General features: G+C 41.2%; 1 protein-coding gene across 3 annotated transcripts in view; it reads right to left on the bottom strand.

The window, feature by feature from the left end:
- Positions 1–23678, bottom strand: part of HEG1 (heart development protein with EGF like domains 1) — a 68608-nt gene that overhangs the window by 5783 nt on the left and 39147 nt on the right. For 2 of the 3 annotated variants that reach the window (XM_083405256.1, XM_083405255.1), the window contains 14 exons: positions 22133–22474; positions 19705–20040; positions 18860–19192; positions 15979–17370; positions 14841–14957; positions 14615–14734; positions 13842–13921; positions 13087–13145; positions 12064–12224; positions 10279–10413; positions 4160–4202; positions 3981–4018; positions 3033–3120; positions 1551–1725 (listed from right to left, as the gene is read on the bottom strand). In XM_083405256.1, coding sequence (XP_083261382.1) covers positions 1551–1725; positions 3033–3120; positions 3981–4018; positions 4160–4202; positions 10279–10413; positions 12064–12224; positions 13087–13145; positions 13842–13921; positions 14615–14734; positions 14841–14957; positions 15979–17370; positions 18860–19192; positions 19705–20040; positions 22133–22474 — 3419 coding nt within the window. The remainder of the gene's footprint in view (positions 1–1550; positions 1726–3032; positions 3121–3980; positions 4019–4159; positions 4203–10278; positions 10414–12063; positions 12225–13086; positions 13146–13841; positions 13922–14614; positions 14735–14840; positions 14958–15978; positions 17371–18859; positions 19193–19704; positions 20041–22132; positions 22475–23678) is intronic. The other variant, XM_083405257.1, reaches the window with a different exon arrangement.

Raw genomic sequence — 23678 nt, 5'->3', positions numbered from 1 at the left:
AAGAAATAAGACATGGACACAGAAAGGAAGGAAAAAACAGTTCAATAGTCAGCACTTATCCTTTGTGGGATTTTAATAATAATACATGAAGGTACAAATGCTTCCAATAGATAATATGCTCTTCTGATAGAGGTTAAGCAGATGTGTTCAGTAATAATTGTTTGGGCATTCTAGGCCACCAGGCTCATGAAGACAACTGAAGAAAAAATAATAGCTGGTGACCTGTTTGGGTTTTATGTATATAATGCATGCTTTGAAATTTTCAATGGAATTGTGGTATATAATTTCATAGATAGATAGATAGATAGATAGATAGATAGATAGATAGATATAGATAGATAGATAGATAGATAGATAGATAGATAGATGATAGATAGATAGATAGATGATAGATAGATAGATAGATAGATAGATAGATAGATAGATAGATAGATAAACAACATTACCATGAAATTAAAACAAAAATCAGAGCATAGAAGCAGTTACTATTATTAAGTCTATATACCACCACCATGCATGACAAAAGTAAACACAGTAATATCTCTGAATCCCTCTTTTCACTTTTATTTCTCATTCTCTTCCAAACCAAAAATCTGGAATGCCAAAGCTTTGGAAACAGAATTATACCAATCAGATGCAACCTAGGAAAATATATTGCTGCCTAATACTTCCTTAGCATACTGGAAAGCAAGCTTCCCCCACAAGTTGTTACTGGCATGAACAAATCATAGCCACTGCAACCCAGACCAGTGAGTACATAGAAAATACACCACATCTGTTTTGTACTCCGATGCACATGTAGATATTATGGAGAACGCCTCCAGGGCAGCTATTTTGGGTGAAACACAGCCAGGTAGGAATCAATGATGTAGGAGATACAGTATGCTGCTATCATTGTCATATGGCTGCTAATCCCAGAGATTATAGGATGAAGATAAAGGAGACCTGGATACAAATTTCCACCCAGCAATGAAGCTCATTTGATGAACTTGGGCTAATCATGCTCTCTCAGCATAACTTAGCTAGAGAGGGGTGGATTTCATTGATTTATTGGGCAAAGGGGAGGCTATGAAGGTAATGAACAATATTCCTGGACCTCCCCAAGGCCAAGAATTTAGTAATCTGTCATACTGGAGAGACAAAGACATCACTGTTGGATGTTATGGGGATTGTTACATCGTAATTCATGTACTATTGTGATGCTATAGTGGCTGTATGCTCTAATTGTGGCAGCCTATAGAAGGCTGGACTATCTGAATGCATAGACATAGTTTTGCCGCTAGGTGGCAATGGACTTAACTGGAGCTAGGTGAAGTCGAACGTTTCCTGTGTCTGTTCTGTTCTTTATGGAGAGAGATAATAAAGTTCTCATTTAGCTTAAGCCTTCCATGGCAAGATTGGCATAAGAGGCCTGCAGGAACATACACTGACTGCACAACAGCCCCTGCTCAAAACCAATTATCTTGACTGTAACCTTGGTTATATATCATTGAGTATATAACCTTTGGACTTTTGTTAAAACGCACATGTACAAGCTGAGGATTAGTTACCATATAGTAAACATCTGTCATCTGTAGTAGGTTTTTAGTGCTCCCATTCTCTTGCATTTCAATGGTTTCTCTCCCCCAGTCTTGAGCTCGAGGGTTTTTGGGATACTCAGCATATGGCGACATCTGGAAATCTCCACTTTTGAAGATGAGTTTGCTTATGTCATTTTTATTCTTCCTGGGATAAAGAAAGAAAGAAAGAAAGAAAGAAAGAAAGAAAGAAAGAAAGAAAGAAACATTTATATGCAAACCGTATGAAAAGGACAGGAGATAGCTATAAAACTCCCATGCATCTTTTTCATAACCATAAGAGAGCCAGTGTTGCATAGTGGTTGAACATGGATGAGGGAGATGCAAATCCTCACTGAACCAGCCATGAAGCTCATTGAATGTCCTTGGGCCAGCTGCTCTCTATGTCTGCATAGCCTTACTTACAGGGCTGCTGTGAAAACACAATTATGACTGGGTGGGGAATAGGGGTTTGCAGATATGTTTCCACATATGTTTGAAATTAAAAAAACAACCTCATGAAAAATCATAGTTTTACTGCAAATTTCTCATATTTTTTGGTATGAAATGTTGCCTAGTATACTCATTTTTGCAAAGCCATTTCATTGAATATAAGCACATTTTGCATGTTATTTTCAGGGATATATGCATTTCTATGCACAGTTGACCCCTTCATGGATCACTGCCTTGTCGTGGCAAAGGGGCTTGAATAAGTCAAAGAAGCTATGAGCTATGCCATTCAGGGCCACCCAAGACGGACAGGTCATAGCCGAGAGTTTAGACTAAATGTGATCCACCTGGAGAAGGAACTGGCAAACCACTCCAGTATTTTGCCAAGAAAACTCCATAAAAAGGATAAGCTCCGAGAAGAAAGTGAGAGTTTCCAAGGCATGCTCTGGTTCATGGGGTCACGGAGAGTCGAACATGACTAAGATGACTGAACAACAACACAGTTGACCCTAGTGTATGTGTTTTTGTATGCATTACTTGGCTAGAGAACTGCATCACAAAATTAAGGAAAGTTTTTTTGAAGGATAGCTGTGTTTCATTTCACGTATCATTTCAGAAAGTGCTTACTAAGTAAGTTTGCCTTAAAATGCAAAGTGCATCAAATTTGTCTTCCATCCTTAGCAGGGAGTCAGATACTACACTGCTCTAGTATGCTCCTTGGACAAATGGTGGTGCTGGTGGGGAAATATAATGACAATATCCCTTTCTTTTGAAAAATTAAAGAAGCTTCTGCCAGATCTTACTCATGCTTTTCAGTATTTATGACTTCTGCCAAATCATTTATCTTGATATGGTTGATATACAACTCTGAAACATTTGGACATTATTAATTTTTGCAAAATTACAATAAACATTTTAAAGGTGCAATTTTGTTCAACGAAAGTATAATCAATAGATAAACAATTTCCTCATGATGGGTATTTAGTATTTTATTTTTAAAACAGGCACTTGGCTTAGGATACTTACTGGCAGCATGTGACAATGAGAGCTATCGCCATGATGAGCAGAAGTCCCCCTCCAGCTGCTGCGATCACAATGGTGATTAGCTGATATGCTAAAGCAAAGAACAGAAACAATATTGCTTCAATGGAAAATTGTTCATCTTTTATGTATAGGCAATAATGTGAAACTGTCACCTTCTTGATGCCTGTAAAGATTCCCTTAGCTATAACCTCTGAGATGCTCTTATGTTATGGAATGCTTACAAAACCACCATCAGGTATGGGATAAAGATTCACTGATGTAGCTTAGCTTCTTTGACAGAACTGGAAAAACCAGTTAGCCTATGAGAAAATGCTCACACAGAGACAATTAACAGGTGCTAGTTGATATACACATATTTTACATATTTTGAAATGTCTGAACTCATTGCTGGCTGGTTTATGGATTCAATTCAGTGTTCTGTACTAGTTTTGTTTTGACATATAAAGAACTAAATTGCCTGGCTTCAAATTACCTCACAGAAATTCTCCTTCTGTATGAATCCTCCCACCCAGACAATGAAGAACTTTCAACAGGGCCTGCTGAAAGCACCATTTTACACTGACACCACGTTAGCTTTCAGTTGATGAAGGGCCTTCTTTGCTGTGGCCCAAGTACTCTGGAATGGCCTCTGAAAGAAGTCTCACATGGCTTCCTCTCTGTATTCCTTCCAGGGTCAGGGTGGGCTCTCTTTTTCACAACGTCTAAAAATTAGGTTTGATAATGTTTTTTTTCTGCTCTGCTCTATTTGTACAGATCCCTAAATACTGCTTGCTTAGGCATCTGTTGGTTTTAAATGAATGGTTTTTGATGTGCTATAATTTGACTGCCTTTAAAGTCTTGGTCATACACTGTTTTGGAAATCTATTGTTGAAAGACCACATAATTTATTGAAAGAAAAGCAAAACCAGTTTGGGAGTTAGAGCTACTCACGATTCCCACAGTTGAATCCTCCTAATCCAAATGGGCAACTGAAACAGGAAAAAAAATTGTTTTCAATCAATTTGAACCAATATGAAAGTGATCAAAATGCGTTAATGGCTGGTGATGGCAATGAGCAGGAGGGAAAGGAGTGAGAAACAAAGAAAACAGATTTCTATAATTTACTGTACCTCACACAAGTGTCATTCACAAGTTTATACCCATCTTCACAAGCTAAAAGAGAAAGAGAATGTCCATGAGCACATCTCAGTGACAGAGAAAGATAATTGCTGGTACCCAAATAACTACTTTAGGTGAACTCGGTGCAATTTTATTTTTTTTTACATCCCTGCCCATGTTAAACAGCAAACGCCTGTGAAAAACTGCTTTTGAAAGTCCCCTCAGTTTCAAAAGTGGGTTTCCACTGGTATGGCCAGCAGCTGCTCTTCAATCAACACAAGCACATCTTGGGCCGTCCAGAACCAATTGCACCATTCTGTTATATTCTGGCCAATAAATATGCGCAATCAGTAGGGACTGGCAGGGTGGTGTGGATGGGACCCAACATTAGTGAAGAGGGAGTTCTAAGACAAGCCTGGTTCAAACCTTGGCTCAGCTCACTTAGAGAACCAGGGAGGAACAGAGTGGCGGAGAGTTCCTCTCAAGGATCCAGCACATTTATTCAGTCTCCCTAAGGCATAATTTGGCTTTCCATGTACAGTGGTGCCTCGCAAGACGAAAAGAATCCGTTCCGCGAGTCTCTTCGTCTAGCAGTTTTTTCGTCTTGCGAAGCAACCCTATTAGCGGATTAGTGGATTAGCGGTTTAGCGGCTATTAGCGGCTATTAAAGGCTTAAGGGATTAGCGGATTAGCTGCTAAAAGGCTATTAGCAGCTTAGTGCCTTAGAAAAAAGGGGTGGGGAGCGAAAAAAAATCGCAAGAATCGCAAGACATTTTCGTCTTGCAAAGCAAGCCCATAGAGAAATTCGTCTTGCGAAGCGCATTGAAAAATGGAAAACCCTAGCGGGTTTTCCGTCTTGCGAAGCATTCGTCTTGCGAGGCACCACTGTAGTGTGGAGCAGCATACAGAAAGAGTGAGAGAAAGCAGTGAGTGAAGACCTTGAAATATGAACTTTCTATTTTTCACCAACTAGCATTGAATTATGTTTTATTGAAGTTTTTAATTATGCTTTTATGGATGCATTTTGCTGATTTGATTCTTCTACGTTGTATACCCCCTTGATATATTCTCACAAAAGCGTGGATTACAAACAGCGCAAATAAATTACAGTATTTTTTGCGCAATAAGACTCACTTTTTCCCTCCTAAAAAGTAAGGGGAAATGTGTGTGTGTGTTATGGAGCGAATGCAGGCTGCGCAGCTATCCCAGAAGCCAGAACAGCAAGAGGGATTGCTGCTTTCACTGCGCAGCGATCCTTCTTGTTGTTCTGGCTTCTAAGATTCAGAATATTTTTTTTCTTGTTTTCCTCCTCCAAAAACTAGGTGCGTCTTGTGGTCTGGTGCGTCTTATAGAGTGAAAAATGTGGTAATAAAAATAAGACAATACTAGGGAAGTAACTCGATGCATTTAAACCAGCTGGCCAGTGGAGGTCACTCTTAACACACAGCAATGCTACATATGAAAAGACTTGCAGCGTTGTCCACATTTCACTCAAACACATCTTTAACCAAAAGCAGCCTGTGCAGCCTGCAGTGTTGAGCAGAGGAACAGGGGTAAAGGTGGGGAGGGGAGGAGGCATGGGCTGGGCGGTATCTGCTTTTCAACATTGCGGCGTATTGCCAGCCAAACATTGCAGTTTGGCGATATAACGTGATGTTGAAAAAACAAGAAGCATTGGCCTCCGCCTGTGAGACAGCAGGTGAAACTGCCCCAGCTCTTGCCTTGTAAGCTGAGATGGTTTCTCCCAGGGATGCAGGCTGGGACAATGCAGCTTGTTCATGCAACTCAGCTGGGGAGAGGGAACCCCCCCCCCCGAGATGGCTTGCAGAAACCAGCTCCTTTAACTGCTCAACTGAGGCAAGGGCAGCTGCACACTCCACCATCAAGCAGTTTAAAGATGCAGAGGGAGGAACAGGCTGTATCGGTGGCTCCGTTGTATGAGTACAGAGTGGGATGGCGATTACACTCAGCGATATATTGGTGGTGAAACTGCCAGCGCTCCTGAGTCCCTATGCTAGCAGCGCCCGCTGGAGGAAGGAACTTTTGACTCCCTCTAGTGGACACTGCTAGCAGAGGGAGTCGGGAGCAGTGGTGGTTTCACCAGCGATATACCGCTGAATGAAGCTGACATCACGGTCTGCTCCTCATACTGGTCCTGGGCAATATATCACCCAAGCCTAGAGGAGGCTTTCACCTCTTTGACTGTAGCCATTTTCCCATTCATAATCATCCACTGCATGGGATATTGGCAGACTTAACTTTTCCTTTTCAGGGGGAAGAGGTGAAAGAAAGAGAGAATGTCCATGAGAACATCTTAGTAACAGAGAATAGAGAGAGAGAGAGAGAGAGAGAGAGAGAGAGAGAGAGAGAGAGAGATCCAAAGATATCCAAAAAGCTACTTTAGATGAACTCAGTCTAAAACAGCTGGGAGTGATTTTGAATTTGTTTTTTAATGGCTAAGGGCAAAGGGTTTAAGTATCATCACTATTCCTTTGCTCAGTGTATCAGGGTCGTATCCAACACTGAGTGGGGAGTTCCACTTTTGCAGTGGGACTTCCCCTTCTCCTTTCCCTATGTACCCTCAAAATCTGATCCAGAGGGTTATCCAAGCCTCTGGAGCAGATTTTGAGGGTGCTCAGCAGACTGCAGGGCAAAAGGACGAAGAGGAGTTCTGTTGTGCAAAGTGAAGTCTGCTGCTCTAGAGGGATAGCAGCACTGGATACAAACTAGAGTTTCCAAAGGCTGTTTTTGGTTTACAGATTTACATGTTGTTTCCGCCTAATGGCACATATTTAGCATTCACAAGGTCCCAGAAGGCATAGGAAACGAGAGGCAGAATGCATGCTTTGCATTCAGAAAGTCCCAGGCTGAATCCTTTGCATCTCTGGATAAAATGATCGGTTAGCAGGTAACGTGAAAAACCAGTCCCTAGGACCCCAGAGACCCACTGCTATTCAGGATAGACAATAAATGGAGAAATAGCCTGATGGTATAAAGCAGCTTTCTATGTTGTTTCTAATACTTTAATCTGTGGCATTCCTGTGGATTAATAGTGACCTCTGCTAGTCAACTGGTTTATATCAATGCTGAACCAAAGACCCATCCCTGTACATTTCAGGGGGTTTAAGGGAATGAGGCCAAACCCATGCCGAAGACTGGGGGAGGGTGAACATTTGCAATGGGAACAGCAAAAGTTCAGGAAACTTTTACTAAGTAGTGAGGATTTCCTCCCCTTCCACTGAACAAACCTGAAGCACTGATGCAAGTGCAGCAACAGTGTGGAGTGAGCAGTGGAGCCTGCATTGTCGTTCCTATGCAAATATAGGGCTTTCGATTCTATTTGTTTAAATGCTGCATTTCATCTTTATGTTATAAATTAATTGATTCTGTTATTTATTTAGTGGAGCCAAAATTCAGATTGTATTTTCTATCTTTAGTTTTCAAGGAGATGACAATCCTCTTTGATTGTTATTGGTTGCATTTATATGTGGTCTACAGAGCTTAATAAAGATAAGGAAGGTAGGGAAAGTGAAATATGAAACTCGGTTGCAGCTTCCCAGCTAAGTTTTGCTGGAGCCCACAAGGCTAAACAATTTGCACACAGTGATTTTAAGTCAGGCCCTACACGTTTCTTATTGGCAAACAATTATCTGGTGTTCCAGCCCTGCCCTTTACGTATCATCCATAAAAGGGACCCCTCTACTATTCAAGTGAGCAGCTTAGGACAGTGGAATGAGCAAGTTAAATAAATTGCTGCTATGCTTGATGGAAGGCAGGGGAGGTTTGGCACCTTGCCTCCACCCCTCTGAGAATGTATAAAGCGTTAACTCCAAAACATGCTATTATCTGAAAGCCAGAAACCACTTTCCCCCCAACACTGAAACACATCTGGATATTTTTTCTGCTGTGCAGTGAACCCAGCCACCCACCGTGTCTAAACACAACCATTTTCAAAATGCAGGACACATCAACAGAACAGTTGAGACCCAGAACTCAAGACAGATAAACAGGCAGGTAAATCTGCATCTGTTAGACAAGTACAGCCAATGTTTAGGGTGATTTTCATGCAGAAAATCTCTGGAACTAAATGGCACTATAAACCTGGCAGGGAAGCTCCTTATTAAGAGTTGGCAGCGTGTTGTTCTTCACCAGCCAGCCAGCCAGCCAGCCAGCCAGCCTGCCAGCCTCTCTACTGTTCCCTGACCCTGCGTAAGAGTCATATACACTCCTCATTCACTCGCTTGCCCTGGCAGGACTTCAGAAATCTAGCTCTGGCTCCTCCCCAGGTGCCATGAACTCCTGAAAATTGCCAACAAAGAGGGCATCCTGGACCATAATTCAGCCATATTTCCCAATTTTGCTGGGATTACTAATGTAGGTATCCCCAGAGCTGGTCAAGGACACAGCTGTTGCTTAATGGGGCGCTTGTGTAGGAGTTCCCAACCAATCTAGAGTGCTGCAGAATTTAAGTTAAACCAAATTTGGTGTTGCTGCACTTAACTCTGGCCTGTTCTGGTCAAGAGAGGTTCAGAGGCTGTGGTCTGGAGCAAGTGGAACTGCAGGTGGTCCAGTTGGTGGCTGCTGCCAGTAAATGACTGAGTGAATTGGTTGATTCACTCCTGTGTCCATAGAAAGGTGAGAGAAGATTCCTCTCAGAGGATGGGTGGAGGAAGAAGCCTTGATGATCTTGGGAATGAGGGTGGGGTGGAAAACAGAAAGAAGCTGGATGATTGTGGAGCAAAGAAAGAAAGGCGTTGGATGGGGATGGGGGTAGAAGGATGCTGGATGGCCATGCAGAGAAGAAAAAGGAGCTGGGGGTTATGGGGGGAAGAAAGAGAATAAAGATATAAGTGAAAGGAGCTGGTTAGGGAAGAGAAATAGAAGCACAACATCCCAAGTGCCAGGGACCATACTCCCCAGAAATTGTGGGGCATCTGTATCTTTTAAAGTAAAATTTATTTTGGGATTGAGGGGCCTTGGAGCATAGGAAGAGGAATAGTAAGGTGCTGTCTTGGTTTTGGCCTCCACTGATTTGATAAATCGCAAGTGAATGTGAGATTCTACAAGAGGTTTTTAATTTTTGTCTTTATGATAATTTGTTTTATAATTTTACTTATTATATAGATGAAAGCAGACTGACAAAGTTTCCTATTCCAATGTTGGAAATGCTCCATGTGAACAAAGCAACACTTTCAGGCTAATGCTGAAGGTGTATTGGTCAGGGGCGCCCCCAGAGTGTGCAGGGAATCAAGGCAGGATCCGTGTTCATGTTTGAGCCTCTGCAAATTCAAACTGAATGCCTGCAGAGAACTACAGAAATAAAATAAGGGTTATCTCAGAGAGAGCACAGATGTCAGATTTCCGAAGTTCTTCTGTCTCTCCATGTTTAATTAATGTCTGAGGTGTAGACTAATGGAAGGTCACTGCGGCTACTTCCATTAACAGAAAAAGTGAGGTCATATTGCTGAAATCTAGACAGGATCTAGGCTACATCCACATGGCTCAGTTTGCATGGAGCAAGAAGTTCCTGAACAAGCAGTGGGGATAGTATTTTATTTTGGACTGAACTGGATTCAATCTAAAAGATATCCAATAGGGTAATTAAATGCGACTGGATCATGTTTCTAAATTCGTTATCTGCTTTTCGGGATGAAAAAGCAATTCACACTTTGGGTCAGCTCAATTGGAACATTGTGAAGGATCCACCAAAACAGCCTGTGAATAAAAAGCAATTATCTTTTTTTTACTTCCCTTGGAGATCAGACAAAACAGAGACAGAAATAACCGCACTATGTCATCTCTAAAAACTGAACTTTCGCCACAGGCATATCAGACCCCTCCCTGGCCTGCCCCCTTTTTATTCTTTTCACTGGATCTTTCTGGCTTACACAGCATGCTGTGTAAAAGGATAATATTATTGCTGCGCTGAGCAAGCAAGAGACCATATCCCCAATTTCTACTGTAGAAAAACGAGCACTGGGAGGAGGAAACCTAAGCTTTTAATACTTATTCATAGGGCTTAGCACGTATAGAAATACAAGAAATCACATTGATCTGCGGAATATCCTTTGAACTGGAACCAAAAGATTAAAGATGAACCCCAGCGATCCAGCTGCACAATGCATAATACCTCTGCAGGAATGATCCAGTTTGTTGTATTTGAAGTATCCAGCCTGGCACTTGCAAACTGCAATGCCGTCCAAGTCCACACACACAGAAGTTTCTTTGTCGCATTCCGGATCTTTGTGTTTACACAGACCGCCAACTATTGCAAATAAAGAACATTGGGAAGGTCATTAACTAGGCAGAGGGAAAGTGCACCTTCACTGGATTCTTTCTCTACAGATATCAGGACTGGAATTAGATATTTTGTGAGCGAGGGATGGGGAAAACCTGTGGCCCTCCAAATGTTGCCGGACAACAGTTTACACCATCCACAGGTTTCCTACCACTTGTTTGACCCTTATTGTTCCCTTTTGAAATGCCACCATTGCTAAGGTACTAGGCTGTACAGCTGTTGCTCATCTCTTAATGACAAAAAACCTAACCAGCTGATCTTGCTTATCCAGTATCCAAGCATTTCCAGTGTGTTGGTAATAATAACTACGGTTGTAATTTTTAGATCGTGTTTTGTGTTATTTGTGCATGATTTTATGCCAGCATAGATGTCGCTGAGACAAAAGTGCAAACGTGCTGGGAATGTGGTCTTGGGAGAGCACAACTTTGACTGAGACTCTGTCCTGCCATGTGATGCCTAAAATCTTCCTAATAAATGCATATGGAAGGCACTGAGGCGTCACTCTTGGCAGGTGTAAAATGGCCATGATTCACCTCCATAAGGCAGCGTGCTCAGCATGGAAGCCTGGTAGACCTTTATCTTGGTATTGGTCATTAGCATCACACTCTCCCATACCCTTTTGAAGAGGCAAGCCATTGCCACAGATGTCTTCTCAATACAGTGGTACCTTGGTTTACGAACTTAATCCATTCCGGAAGTCCATTCTTAAACCAAATCTGTTCTTAAACCAAGGCACGCTTTCCCTAATGAGGCCTCCTGCTGCTGGTGCCCTTCCACCGTTCAGATTCTGTTCTTAGACCAAGGTAAAGTTCGCAAACCAAGACACTATTTCCGGTTTTGTGGAGTTTGTAAGCCAAATTGTTCTTAAACCAGACTGTTCTTAAACCGAGGTAACACTGTATGCTTGTCCAGCTCTCATTGATGGAAAGGTTGCTGGTTATGGTAGAGCCCATTTTCTTGTATTGGTAGTTTAACTTTGTGGTTTTGTGTTATTTTGTGTTTCCTCTGTGCATCCTTAGTGGGTTGGACACTGAAATACCATTTCCCTTGTCAGTTCTGACTGTGATCAGGGGTTTTTTTTATAAAAAAAAATCATTTCCCTTCTTTTCCACTAAGGATTAGCATCCTTGAAAAATCTAACTGTTAGTAAGCTAATCAATTTGAAGATCTATATTATTAGTAGTACTACTGTTTTATTTTAAAAACCTGTACTGTCATCTCTCATCCTGTGGCTCTGAGAAGTGTTGCCCCATAACTTTGACAGGTTCACACCATGTGGTCAGGATTCAATGCCGCACCTCTGACATGAAAAGCCTGTACACAAAGACCATAATCCCACGGTGTGTCCCATATTTTACTTACAAGAATGTTTTTGTAGGGAGGCAAGCTTCTCACACATGTGAGAATGAAATCTTTATTTTATCCTGTAGAGGCTTTCAAGAGGCTTTCTTTTTCAGTGAAACAAAGCTTTTCAAAGAGAGCTTTGAAGAAAGAAAGCTTTTTTAAAAAAAAGAAAGAAAGAAAAGACAGAATGTTCTTTTGAAAACTTTCTTTTTTAAAAAAAAGAAAAAGAAAAAAACCAACCCCAAAGCACAGTGTTTAACCATGTCTTTTTACCTCTGTGGAGCAGTGTAAGTTTAGAGATGAACTGGCAAGTCTGTGTGGGAGCCTTGCAGGCTCGAATGTGGCTTCGCACGGTGCTAGCAACCTCAAAAAGGGTGACGTTGGAGACCAAAGAAAAGGTGCTCAGGACAGACACTTGCATGATGCCTGACTGCCTGTGGAAAGAGTGAGAAAATGCAAAGTCTGCATCATCATCTGCAGCTGTAGAACCACAACACTTATTTGAGAATGGTACAAATATCATACACACAGCATGAATGCATTTTCCTAGTTTTGGCTTGGCAGTATCAGTTTGCCTGTGGTGCTTTATATCAAAAAGACAGGGAGGCAGTGCACTCCAGAGGCTGCTAGAGTCAAAGCGCCCACCTGACCCTTCTCCAGGCAGAGCTCCTACCACTTTTGCAGGTGCCTGGGGGAAGACTAGGACCATGCCAAGGACCTGACTATAAAGCCAATGCTGGTTTATGCTAGAAAATCTGGCATGCCTGACTCCATTAAGAATCTTCAGAGCAGGTGCATTCCTGTGACTTAGCGTGCTGGAAGCAACATGTATATACTGCAGGGAAGGGTTATGGGTTTGTTTTGCCAAATTACACCAATTCCATGCAATATAAAGAAGCCACAGGTTGTTCAAGGGGAAAGGGGAAAAGAGCTTCTGCTCCTTTAGAGTTGTGTACACGAGAAAATTTCAGCAGGAGAACCAGGGAAAGAATATGTGTTATTGCAGTCTCTCTTCTTGCCAATTATTAATGGCACAGTACCATAGGTGGGGGGTGGGAGGGACTGTGGGCTACATATCACAGTATAAAATGGTTTTTATATGTGCTGGAAGCTGCCCAGAGTGGCTGGAGAAATCCAGCCGGATGGGTGGGGTATAAATAATAACATCATCATCATCATCATCATCATCATCATTATTATTATTATTATTATTAAAAACTCTGGGGCAAGAGTTCAAATCAAAGCCCAGCCACCAAAAGTGATGGTTTTACTGTTTCATTGTTTCATGATCCTTACCTGGATGCTTTAACAGTGGAAGTGTAATAGCCTGGCAATGTTGAAAGAGAATTGTTCAGCTGGAAAAAAAAATTGAACACACATTGTATTGGTTTGTTTGTTTATTTTGCAAATTGAGCCAGGAGCTCCGAGCTTCGCCATCATGCCATGCATCCTAACCCAGCTGCACCAGGTAGCTGGGCTGCTGCTGCTCGCTTGGTGTGGTCCCTCACCACCATTCCGCCCCCCAGTGTGTAAGGAGGTCCTGGTCACCTACAAATAGCAGCATGTGGAGACATGAGAGAGGAACTTGGGCCACCTATTGCAAAGGAGAGGCATAGGCATGATGTGTGTGTGGTGTGTAGTGTGTGTTGGGTGCATGTGTGCTGTTGCAAGGGGCCCACACAAATCTGGAGCTGGCTCTGCTTACACCTTTGAGGAGCAGATGGTGCTTCCTAACTGTGAAGGTTCTGAATGCAAGCTCATGGGTCACGAGAGGAAAAAGGCAAGAAGCAGCATGATGGGCAAAGTTGTCCACAGTGGACAACTTTAGGATGTGCTGGAGAACTTTCTAAGATCATTCACAAGTTTAAAAGACAACCTCTACTGCGCTGTAGGGCAGGCAAAGGTGCCAGCCATGCCCCTGATAAGAGAGCCTTCTGTAAAAGAGCTGGGCAAGGAGAAGAAGCCCCCTTATTTCTTTCGGCAAACTGCCTCCTCACAAGCTGCCACTGTCAATTAAATACTATGCTTAAAAAGCAACTTTTGACACTTACCATGTTCATAATAGCTTCTTCAACTTGAAACTCTGAGTACTGCCCTCCAGTTGTGTTAAACTGGCCAACAAAGGTTCGAACTGAAGGCAAGAGGATAGATAAGGGTTAGATCTCTCTCTCTCTTTCAAGCACACACACACACATTCACTGAATGCCAAGGAAACCTAACTTTTCTCCAAAACAGTGAAATAGAAACCTGTCTTTTTATTTAAATGGAAGCTTTGTTTCTAAGGCCCAAACTAGACATTACACAGCAGAACACTGTTAACTGCCAATCATACATTAATGTTAGAACACAGGAAGCTGCCTTATAACAAGTCAGGTGATTGGCCCATCTAGCTCAGTATTGTCTACAATGATTGGCAGTGGCTACTCATGGTTCTCCAGCCATTGTTGGACTGCAACTCTCATATTCCCTGACTATTGGCCATGCTAGCTGTGGCTGATGCATGGTTGAATCCAACAACGTAAGGCACAACTTCTCTACTCCTTTAAAGTCTTGAAGTGTAAAATCATGGATTGGATAAGTTAGTTGAACTTAGGTTTAATTGAAATTGATAACACAAGTTAAACATGACTGGCTTCAGTTTCATTAATCTCAATGAGAACCAGTTCCTGCAAACCAGCAAAGTGAGGTTAAATGTATTTGTGGTAATAAGAAGCAGCCGGTGCTAGTAAAACCTTTTAAAATAATAATAACAAATTAAGCTAAATGTGGCTTTATGTTTTATTAAGAAGTTTGCCTCCACCCCCAGTCTCTTCAGTTCTCTTACCTAAATTGCACTTTCCTTTCTCCATCTGGTAGCCCAGGGAACATGTGCAATGGAACGAACCTTGTGTGTTAGTGCATGTGGCCAAGGCCGGGCATGGATTAGACAGACACTCATCTACATCTGAAACAGAAGGAAAAAGCCACAGCCTTTAGAATGGAAGTCCGCCAACCCACTTTTCACTGCTGTAAAGCATTGATGTAAAGGGCTGCCATTATTCCTCCTTTACCTGTACTGCAGTCCTCTCCCTGCCAACCAGGTGAACACTGGCACTGGAATTTGTCCATCAAGTTATCCACAATGCATTTCCCATTATTAAGGCAAGTCTCTGCGGTGCACGCATTAGCTGTGAAATAAAGCATTTGAAGAATTAAGTCAGGAGAAACAGATGTGACCAAATTCACCTCTGTACCCCCCACATTCAACAAGCAAGGTAGTGCACTGCACCTTTCACCCACATGCACACAAAAGCTTCCTCTTCTGATACCTAGAACCAACAAGTCAAGCCGAATAGACTATACGCTGCTGGGGTGATCACTCTCCAAAACCATCCAATGAATGGCTACTGCTGGTTTCCCAAAACACATGGAGAACCAGCTTCCATTCATCCTGCTGATGTGAGTCTCACTTCTGGCATTCTGAAGGTGGGGTAGCTCTGGAGCATTACTAGCAATGGGCACCTTCAAGCCAAAAAGAAGTGATGCGCTTCACAATGTAGCCTTACACCTTGGAGACAAAGCCCTATTCAGCCTACATCGCAAACATAATTTTGTGCAAGAGGCAGGCACAGCAGAAAGGGCTTCAACCATAGGTCCTTGCCTTGTTTAAAAGCTGGAGAATATGGCCAGCAAACACTGGCACACTCTATTAACTAAAGGAGCAAAGGCATTACAAAATAACTATAGTACATAAATTATGCCATAGACACAAACAAAGTTACACTATTGTACAACTGGGACAATTCAGGGTTCTAGAGAGATGGGATAGCCATGCCCTTTTTTCTGCAGATTCCATTTTATTATTCTAGATGATCCTTCCCCCACCTCAACAGACATTCAACATTGTGTGGACACTGCTGGGTTGTTTTGAGACAGGTGTTACTGTGTCCCCTTTCAGTTTCATCCCCTATAGATGCTTTATGTGTGTGTGTTTTTTAAAAAAACTTATCCCCCACCCAAATCTCCAAAAAAAAATTGATTCTGAGCTCCAGAGTAGAAGGTTTCTGTTTTTTGTAGAAACGCATAACCACTTAAAAAAAAAAAGATAATCTACCAAATGAATTCCCATCCAAAAGTGCAATGATACAGCACCATTAAATCCATTTTTCGTATTATACCCATTTCCACCATTTCTCAGAGAAGGCTTACCTTTTCCATGGGAAGCTGGAAATGTCCTTGGGCTTCCTACCCATGCAAATGTAGTGGCTTTGGTGGGAACCGGTGAAGCAGAAACGGTCCCTGCAGTGGTTTTGCTGGAAGGAGGGTGGGCAGTAGTGGCTCTGGAATCAGTGGTTTTAGAAGCAGTGGTAGTGCTCGTTTCCATCCCTTTTGTGGGAGTTCCAGTGGCATAAGATGGCGTCTTGGTGGGAAGGGGAGGACGTACTTTCTGAGGCTTTGTAGTGACCACATAATCCATGCTTGAGGCCAACGTAGGTAATCCTAACGTTGTGTGTGCTATATTTACAAGGCTCTTTCCTGTGGTTACCCCCACCAAACTGAAGGCATCCTCTAGAGTGGTTGTATATGGCAACGAAGCAGTTGTTGCTTTGGCTGTCTCTGAAACTGTGGTACTCTCGGCCCTGTATGTGGGAGACGTAGTCGGAACAGGAGGCATTTTTCCAACCCTGGTCCCTGGGAGAGAAACATTTTGCCCTTCTGAGCCCTTGGTTTCATCTAGGGATACTGTCATAGGTGACAAGTGGTCTGTGAGCTGTTCAGTAGTTTGGGTCAGAATGAGCGAAGATCCTGTTGTCCCCAGATCAGTGATGTCCTTGAATGGGTATGTCCCAGTCTGGTTGCTGAACGGTCTGTCAGAACTTCCAGCTGTGGGTGGGTCTGTTCCAGTTGTCCCTTCAGATGCAGCCATAGAAACACTGCTTTCCAAAGGCTCTCTAGGCTGCAGCAATGATGGTGTTGAGGAAAGAGGTGGCAATAAAGATGAGGATGGGGGCAGCGTGGGCAGTGCTGTTGGCGACTGCCTGCGTGAAAAAGTTGGCAAAAGTGTTTGAGGGGAAGGTGAAAGCATAGATGGGAAAGCAGAGGAAGACAATGGAAGAGGGGTTTCTGAGGTCGAAAACAGAGTTGGCAGCTGAGTGGGTGGAAGTGAATCCTGTTTCAGTGACACTGAAGAGGAAGGTGTCAATGATAAGCCGCCAGCAGGTGTCAGTTCAGATTTCGAATATAACTGAGTTGCATGCAGCTCACTGACTGTGGAAGAGTAGGCTGGTGTTTTCAGGGCGTGTACAGACAATGGTTCTGTTGATGGTGTGGAGAAACCCATGTTGCCGGAGGACATGTTGCTTCCTCTGATCTGGGTCACAGAAAATGAGGACCGTGCTGACTCTGAAGGGCTGGAAATTTCTGCATAAAAAGTGGAACTTTCTGATGAGTCAGCTGATGTGCTGCTTTTTGGAATAGACAGTAACGTCCTTTCTCCACCCCTTGTGAAAGTGGTTGAAATGTACGTGCTGTCAGTATGAGAAACAGAGATTATTTTTCCAGTGTCAGTGCTACTCATTGGCTGGTAGTCTGTTCCAGTGTCTAAAATACAAGCAAAAATTATTATTAATTCTTAGCATGAAATTTCTACTGATACAGATTGGGGGTCCCAATAACAGTAACAGTTTCAGATTCCACATGTAATAAAATTAAAACAACAACAAAAAAAAAATCCATAAAAGTTTAATTTTTTTTTTAAAGCCTCAAGGTGGCAATTATTGGTAACTTCCGTTATCATGGCCATGGGAGGTTTGATGGCTTACATTACAACTCTACAAAGAGAGAAAAAATCCTAGGCAATAATCATGGTAGGAAGAAATATTAACAACAATTAACTAAGACAGCAATAGGCTATATCCTCTTCTTGCCAATATCTTCTTGTTCTTACTGAGAAAAAGTGACTATTGAAGTAACTCACCATATTGGACTGAGCTTCTGCATAAAATGAGTTGTAAATGCGTCATTTTATGTTGCCAGCCGATAAGAGATGGTGAGTAAAGATCATTAAACCAAATGGCATTTACTTATGACTGGACATGCATAGGATTAGGTGTTAAGACTGCAATGCTATACATGCTTATTCAGAGGTAAATCCCACTGGGGGTTGCACTCAAGGAAGTGTCCACCGAATTTCAGTCCAAAACTAACCCTAACCTTTTACATTTATTGCTTCATTTTGCTTTTCTCTTACACACTTTTTAAAAAGTGCCAAGGATAGCTTATGACAATAATAAATAACTCAAAACAAATTCCTTAAGTACAATTCACAGTATTAAATCCAAACTTTTTTCCTTAAATCTCCTAACTAATATCAACAATTACTTCATCCTAACCTCCTAAAGATTTGGATAAATGTTTTACAGTGCTTGAGCTATGGCTCTAAGATTGGCAAGCTTTTCTGGGAAAGGAATTCCAGAGAATTCTTTCAGCTCTTCTAGTCCAGAATGCTCCCAGCTGGAGACCTGATGAACTCACAAATCTGTCTGTTCTCTGAGGTCACCCTGGCAGGCCCACTTTCAGAACAAACCTTGGTTTCAGCTCATGGCTTAAGCAGAGTGAGATACAGTGGTACCTAGGGTTACATACGCTTCAGGTTACAGACTCCGCTAACAGTTTCAGGTTTAAGAACGGACCTCTGGAATGAATTAAGTACTTAACCTGAGGTACCACTGTATAACCATGTTCCCAGGTTTGGACATATTGAGAAATCAAACCATGGCTTTGTTCGCAGCAGCAGTTGGACTGGGAACCTGAACCCTTGTTTGTTTGCACTAAGCTTGGCTTAGAGTTACTTGTGGATCACTGTGGACACCCAGTAATTGTTGGTCCCAAGAATAAAAAGACATACACAAAAGCAATACCTTTTACAGATTCATCTTCATTCAGTTTCACCAACAAGAACTAATAGTTCAATGAAACTTGTTGCCTTGTCGTGTAAAGCCTACATGCGCTTGAAGAATATGCAATTAGGGTGATAATTGTGTATTGAAAAGTGCTGGCAGGTAAAGCAGGGTACAAAATAAAAACCAACCTGAAGGTTCACTTTGGAAGGAAGAGTAAGTTGGTATCCTCGATGAGCTGAAGTTTTGGAAAGACTCAGTTGAAGGCCCAGAAGTATCAAAACCTTTTACTGAGAAGTCAGTCCTTTTAGAGTATGCTTCTGACGAGGAAGGATTTAGTTCTGAGCTGTTGGACTCTTCTATATATGAAAACGTTCTTTCAGTCGTTTCAGCAAATGTATTGTTAACTATGGATTGTAGAGTTTGTGCGTCTCCTTTGCTGAAAGTTGCTGAATGGTAAGTGCTTTCAGTGTAAGAGTGTGAAATGCTTGCGTCACTCATTGAATGATGACTACTTCCAAGAACTGAAAGAGGAATTTGAAAATGAAATTTTTAAATTGCACTTACAGCATATAACGTCACTATCAGAACCTGTATTATTTATAATGTTTCCTTTTTCATAATGTGTAGTTACTATACTTTGGTAAAATGAATTACATCCTGTCCCATTTTGAAGGCATGTGGTTTAAGGTGATGCCTACAGATCTGCTAATGGAATACTGCAAATAGTGACATTTCATTGGTTCATACTGTACTCCAGATCCCCTTTTGCTGCAAAAAACCCCAAACTCAAATGTCATGCTCTGAACAAATTATACAGTTCATAACAGAAACACTTATCATGAGAGACTTGATAATTTGTAAGTGTGTATGCATACAGATATAAACACACATCGACCTATGCATACATAATATATACATGAAAATAAAGCTCTTTAGAATTCTAGGTGTTTACAGCACGTATAGACATACATAATGCAAACTATGGTGAGTACAGTCAATTCTTCCTTCACTCTTTTTCCTAAAGAAAACTCACTTGACGGATCTTTTGGTGAAGATGGGGACGTTGGAACTTCAGGGGAATGAAGGTGCTCAGTAGAAGATCCAGCGGATTGCACTTCACTTTGTGAGACATTATGAGTTTCTCCTCCAGAATTCAAGCTCAGGTTCAGATCTGAAGACTCGGAAGTTTCAGTATTGTAAGTGGTACTGTCTGTTGCATCAGGAGATGTGCTGTTATCTGGTAAAGACCGTGAGGTCCTCTCTCTACCATGCATGAATGTCGTTGACAGGTATATGCTGTCTGTAGAAACCCCAGAAAGCCTTCTTTCCACATCAGACACTTTAACTGGCTGAAGACTGCTTCCAGTACCTAAATCGAAACAGAATACACCGTATTTTTTCTGTGTATAAGACAACCACTATTTTTTTGAACCCAGAATTAAGAAATCAATATTTTAAACATCAAACAGAACAACTTTAAGTTTTTTTGAGGGAAGCTGTCTGCCCATGCCAGAGTCAAAGCCTGAACCCCTGTGCATTCACCATCCATGTATAAGACAACCCCCAATTTTTGACTAATTTTTTAATAGCAAAAACTTTAATCTTATACACAGAAAAATACAGTAGTTGGGGAAGAGGAAAATACAAATTTCATATGCATCCCTTCTGTGATTTCCTTTAGGTGTTCGTACTTCCTGTCAAAAGTACAGCTTCTTTCAATTCTTTTAAGTATGAATACTTAAAAGTCATAATAATACAGCTGATCCTCAAAGGTTTTCAACTAATGCCAAACAGAATGATTACAATTCAAAGAAAGATGTTGTTAGTTACGCTTAAGTGCTCACTTCTTATATCCTTTTGATATAGGCATAAATTATTTTGATTTTAATGAGACTTGAGAATGTATTTGGCTGGGTGGCCCCCAGTACATGTTGGGTCTAGAAATGGAAAATCAGATGACTACATCACACTATTTTTTATGGTTCCGTGGAGTTGGAGTATTTTCATAAGGTTGAAGTGAAGACTAGCACAGAATGTTTTTAATGAAAAAATGGTGCAGAAACTGGTCAGTGGGCATTTGATGTCAGCGGCTATTTGATATGCTTAACAGTGTTGCTATATAATCAGAAATGCTGACGAGCTGCATTTTACATTGTGTGTAATTTCATAGATCATAATAATAGAGTTTTCAAAGATGGAATACAAAGAATGGACATGTGCCAAGGAAACAATTGCATGAAAGCCACAATAGTTATTGTTGATGCTATTATTATTATTATTATTATTATTATTATTTATTTATTATTATTACTATTAATCCCTTGGCCTTCCTCCCAAAGGAGCCTAGGCTGGCAAATATGCAAGTAATAAAACAATTAAAACATCTTAAAAAATTGCAATGCAGATGTAGACCGGGTAAGATATCTCCTTAAAAGGCTTTTTGGAAGAGGAAGATCTTCAGTAGGCACTGAAAAGTTGACAGAGACAGTGCCTGTCTAATATTTAACAGGAAGAAATTCTAAAGGGTAGATGGCACAACACTAAGGGTCTGAGTCCTATATTGCCAAAGAGTCGAGCTGTTACCCAGTTAAAAAATGGCGTATCTTTTTAGCAGCAGAAATTGCTGCACCTAAGGGCAACCTCACATTTTTTAATCAGGTATGAGCAGACTTCAGATGTACTATTTTGTAGTATGTTTCCCCCCTGGAACTTGAAGTCCACAACATGCGAAATAGCAGTGCAGTGGGCTGGGGCTGAGGCAAGGGTAAGGATGCAAAGTAAGAATTCTTCTGAACACATGCCCAGGAATTTGTTGTGCAGAACTGCATTCCTTTCACACAGAAATCCAGTCCTGGTTTTCCCTTAAGTTCTTTCTATTTCAGCAGCCCAATTTGCAGAGTGCAGCTACTGGTAAGCCCTGCTTTACATGATAAGCATATTTGTTCCATGTATAGCAGGGGCTCCAGTTGCATGTGCTTGTGTGTGTAAAGACATACATGCGTTATGCACATTTTCATATGTTTCGCCACAGGAACCACAAATGTATACAAAACACTTTGGCTGTGTACACATTATACCTCTAAAGCATATTTGAATCACATTTTCTCTCTGAAAGAATTCTGGGCATGGCAGTTTGTTAAGGATTGCTGGGAATGGTAACTCTGTGAGGTGTAAACTACAGTGCCCAGAATTCTTTGAGAGAAAGAATGTGTTTTGACTGTGCTCTAAAGGTATGTGTGCACAGGACAGTTAAATAAAGTGTGGATGTGTCACAAAGAGCAAAGTTATAGTCGTTCATATTCATGTGTATAATACAATAGTTAAAAGCTGACTGTTACTTTAAAAAGGAAGAAATAAGGAGAAGATTATGGAGAAAACTACATAGACAGACAGGAAACAAATGAATGGCTACGTCTCAAGCTGATTTCTAACTGAAGCAATAACAAAAATGGAAAACTCACTTGAAAGATCTATTGCAGAAGATGAATAGGCAGAAGTTTTGGAGGAATATATAAATAAATGCTCTTTTGAGGACTCACTGAAATCCATCTGGGTAGATGGGAAACTTTCCTTTCCACTTTGGGCTGAGGTTGACATGTTCTGGGTTAAATCTAAAGAGCTGACATTTTCCAGATCAAAGGTTGATAGCTCTGTTGCATCTGTGGATTTGCTCTTGATAGTTAGAGATCCTAATGTCCCATCTCCACTTTTGATGAATGTGGCAGTAGAGAACGTACTCTCAGTCTGAGAGACCCTTTCCTCTGTACCAAAGTTGTTGAATGTGTGCTGGCTACTCCTAACATCTAGAAGAGAACAAACTGGAATTAGAACTTTGTCTACAAGTTCAGACTAAAGTTATGCACATACATTAACCGTGCAACTGTATGCACATTTACTCAGAAGTAAGTCACAATGTGCCCAATGGGGTTTATTATCTTGTAAGTGTGTTTAGAATAGCAGCCTATTATAAAAATCATGATTCTCAGTTTTCTAGTTTATCATTCTAATGTCACTGTCATCTCATCCAAATACAACTTTCTGTATTATTTTTTTAATGATATGGAAATGTTTTACATTTCAGGAGAAGTTGCTTATTTAGATTTATTCTTTGGTGTTCATTTTTTTAAAAAACAACAAACATTCTGTAAAGAGAAAAGAAAAACACAATGAGCTGGGAGCTGTCCCACGAGCTGGGCAAAATCATGTATCCCCTATATAAAATAAATAGTTTCTTTAAAAAATGTGCCATAGTGGCCACCTGCTTTTCATCTTACCTAACCTAATTTAAAATTTCCAATCTAGCACCTCATTATGGCTTCATCTAGCCAATCCAATTATAAGAGGTAGTCACTGTCCTACGTCTCATTATCTCTGGCATGGTCTTAGTTGGGCAACATATTACATTTAGGTCAATGGAATTAATCAGTAGAAAGTCTAATAAGCTAAATTACTAAAGCTAAAATGTGGATTTTTCCATTTGAATTTAACTAGAGCAGAGGCCACAACTAGTGAGATGTTCCAAATCAAAAGCAGAGAGGTATGTGCCACCTATAGCATTGCTTGTGTCACTTAAGAGATCCTAAAAGCCCATCTTTGCTTTTCGCAAGAGCGATGGAAGAGTACATATTAGGTAAAAATTTCCTTTTTCAATACTGTCTTGAGTTACCCAGACCTTTGACTCAGGAAGACACTGCCAGGGTAGGAATGCTATGCCCCTGGGGCCACTGTGAGCCTAACAAGAGACCCAGTTAGAGAAGTTATTATCTTTTTACAGCACTGTTTCTACAGCAGCTTCCTTTTCCAAGAGTTCCAAAAGCCAGAATCTGCTAATGCCATCTGTCCAACAAGGCCTACAAGACTCAAAAAATCACTTGCAGGAACTTCCTAATTGAGTTGTTTTAGACTATTTTAACTGTGGTAACGATTTACTATGTGTGCTGCTTCTTAAATAAAATGACAGTTGGAAGCTACTCCCCATGTGGATTGCTGATACTGTTTTGAGATAAT

The sequence above is a fragment of the Podarcis tiliguerta genome (genome assembly GCF_965153285.1).
Source record: "Podarcis tiliguerta genome assembly, chromosome: 1".
In the NCBI taxonomy this organism is placed as follows: domain Eukaryota; kingdom Metazoa; phylum Chordata; class Lepidosauria; order Squamata; family Lacertidae; genus Podarcis; species Podarcis tiliguerta.
This window is presented reverse-complemented; position numbering and strand designations above follow the sequence as displayed.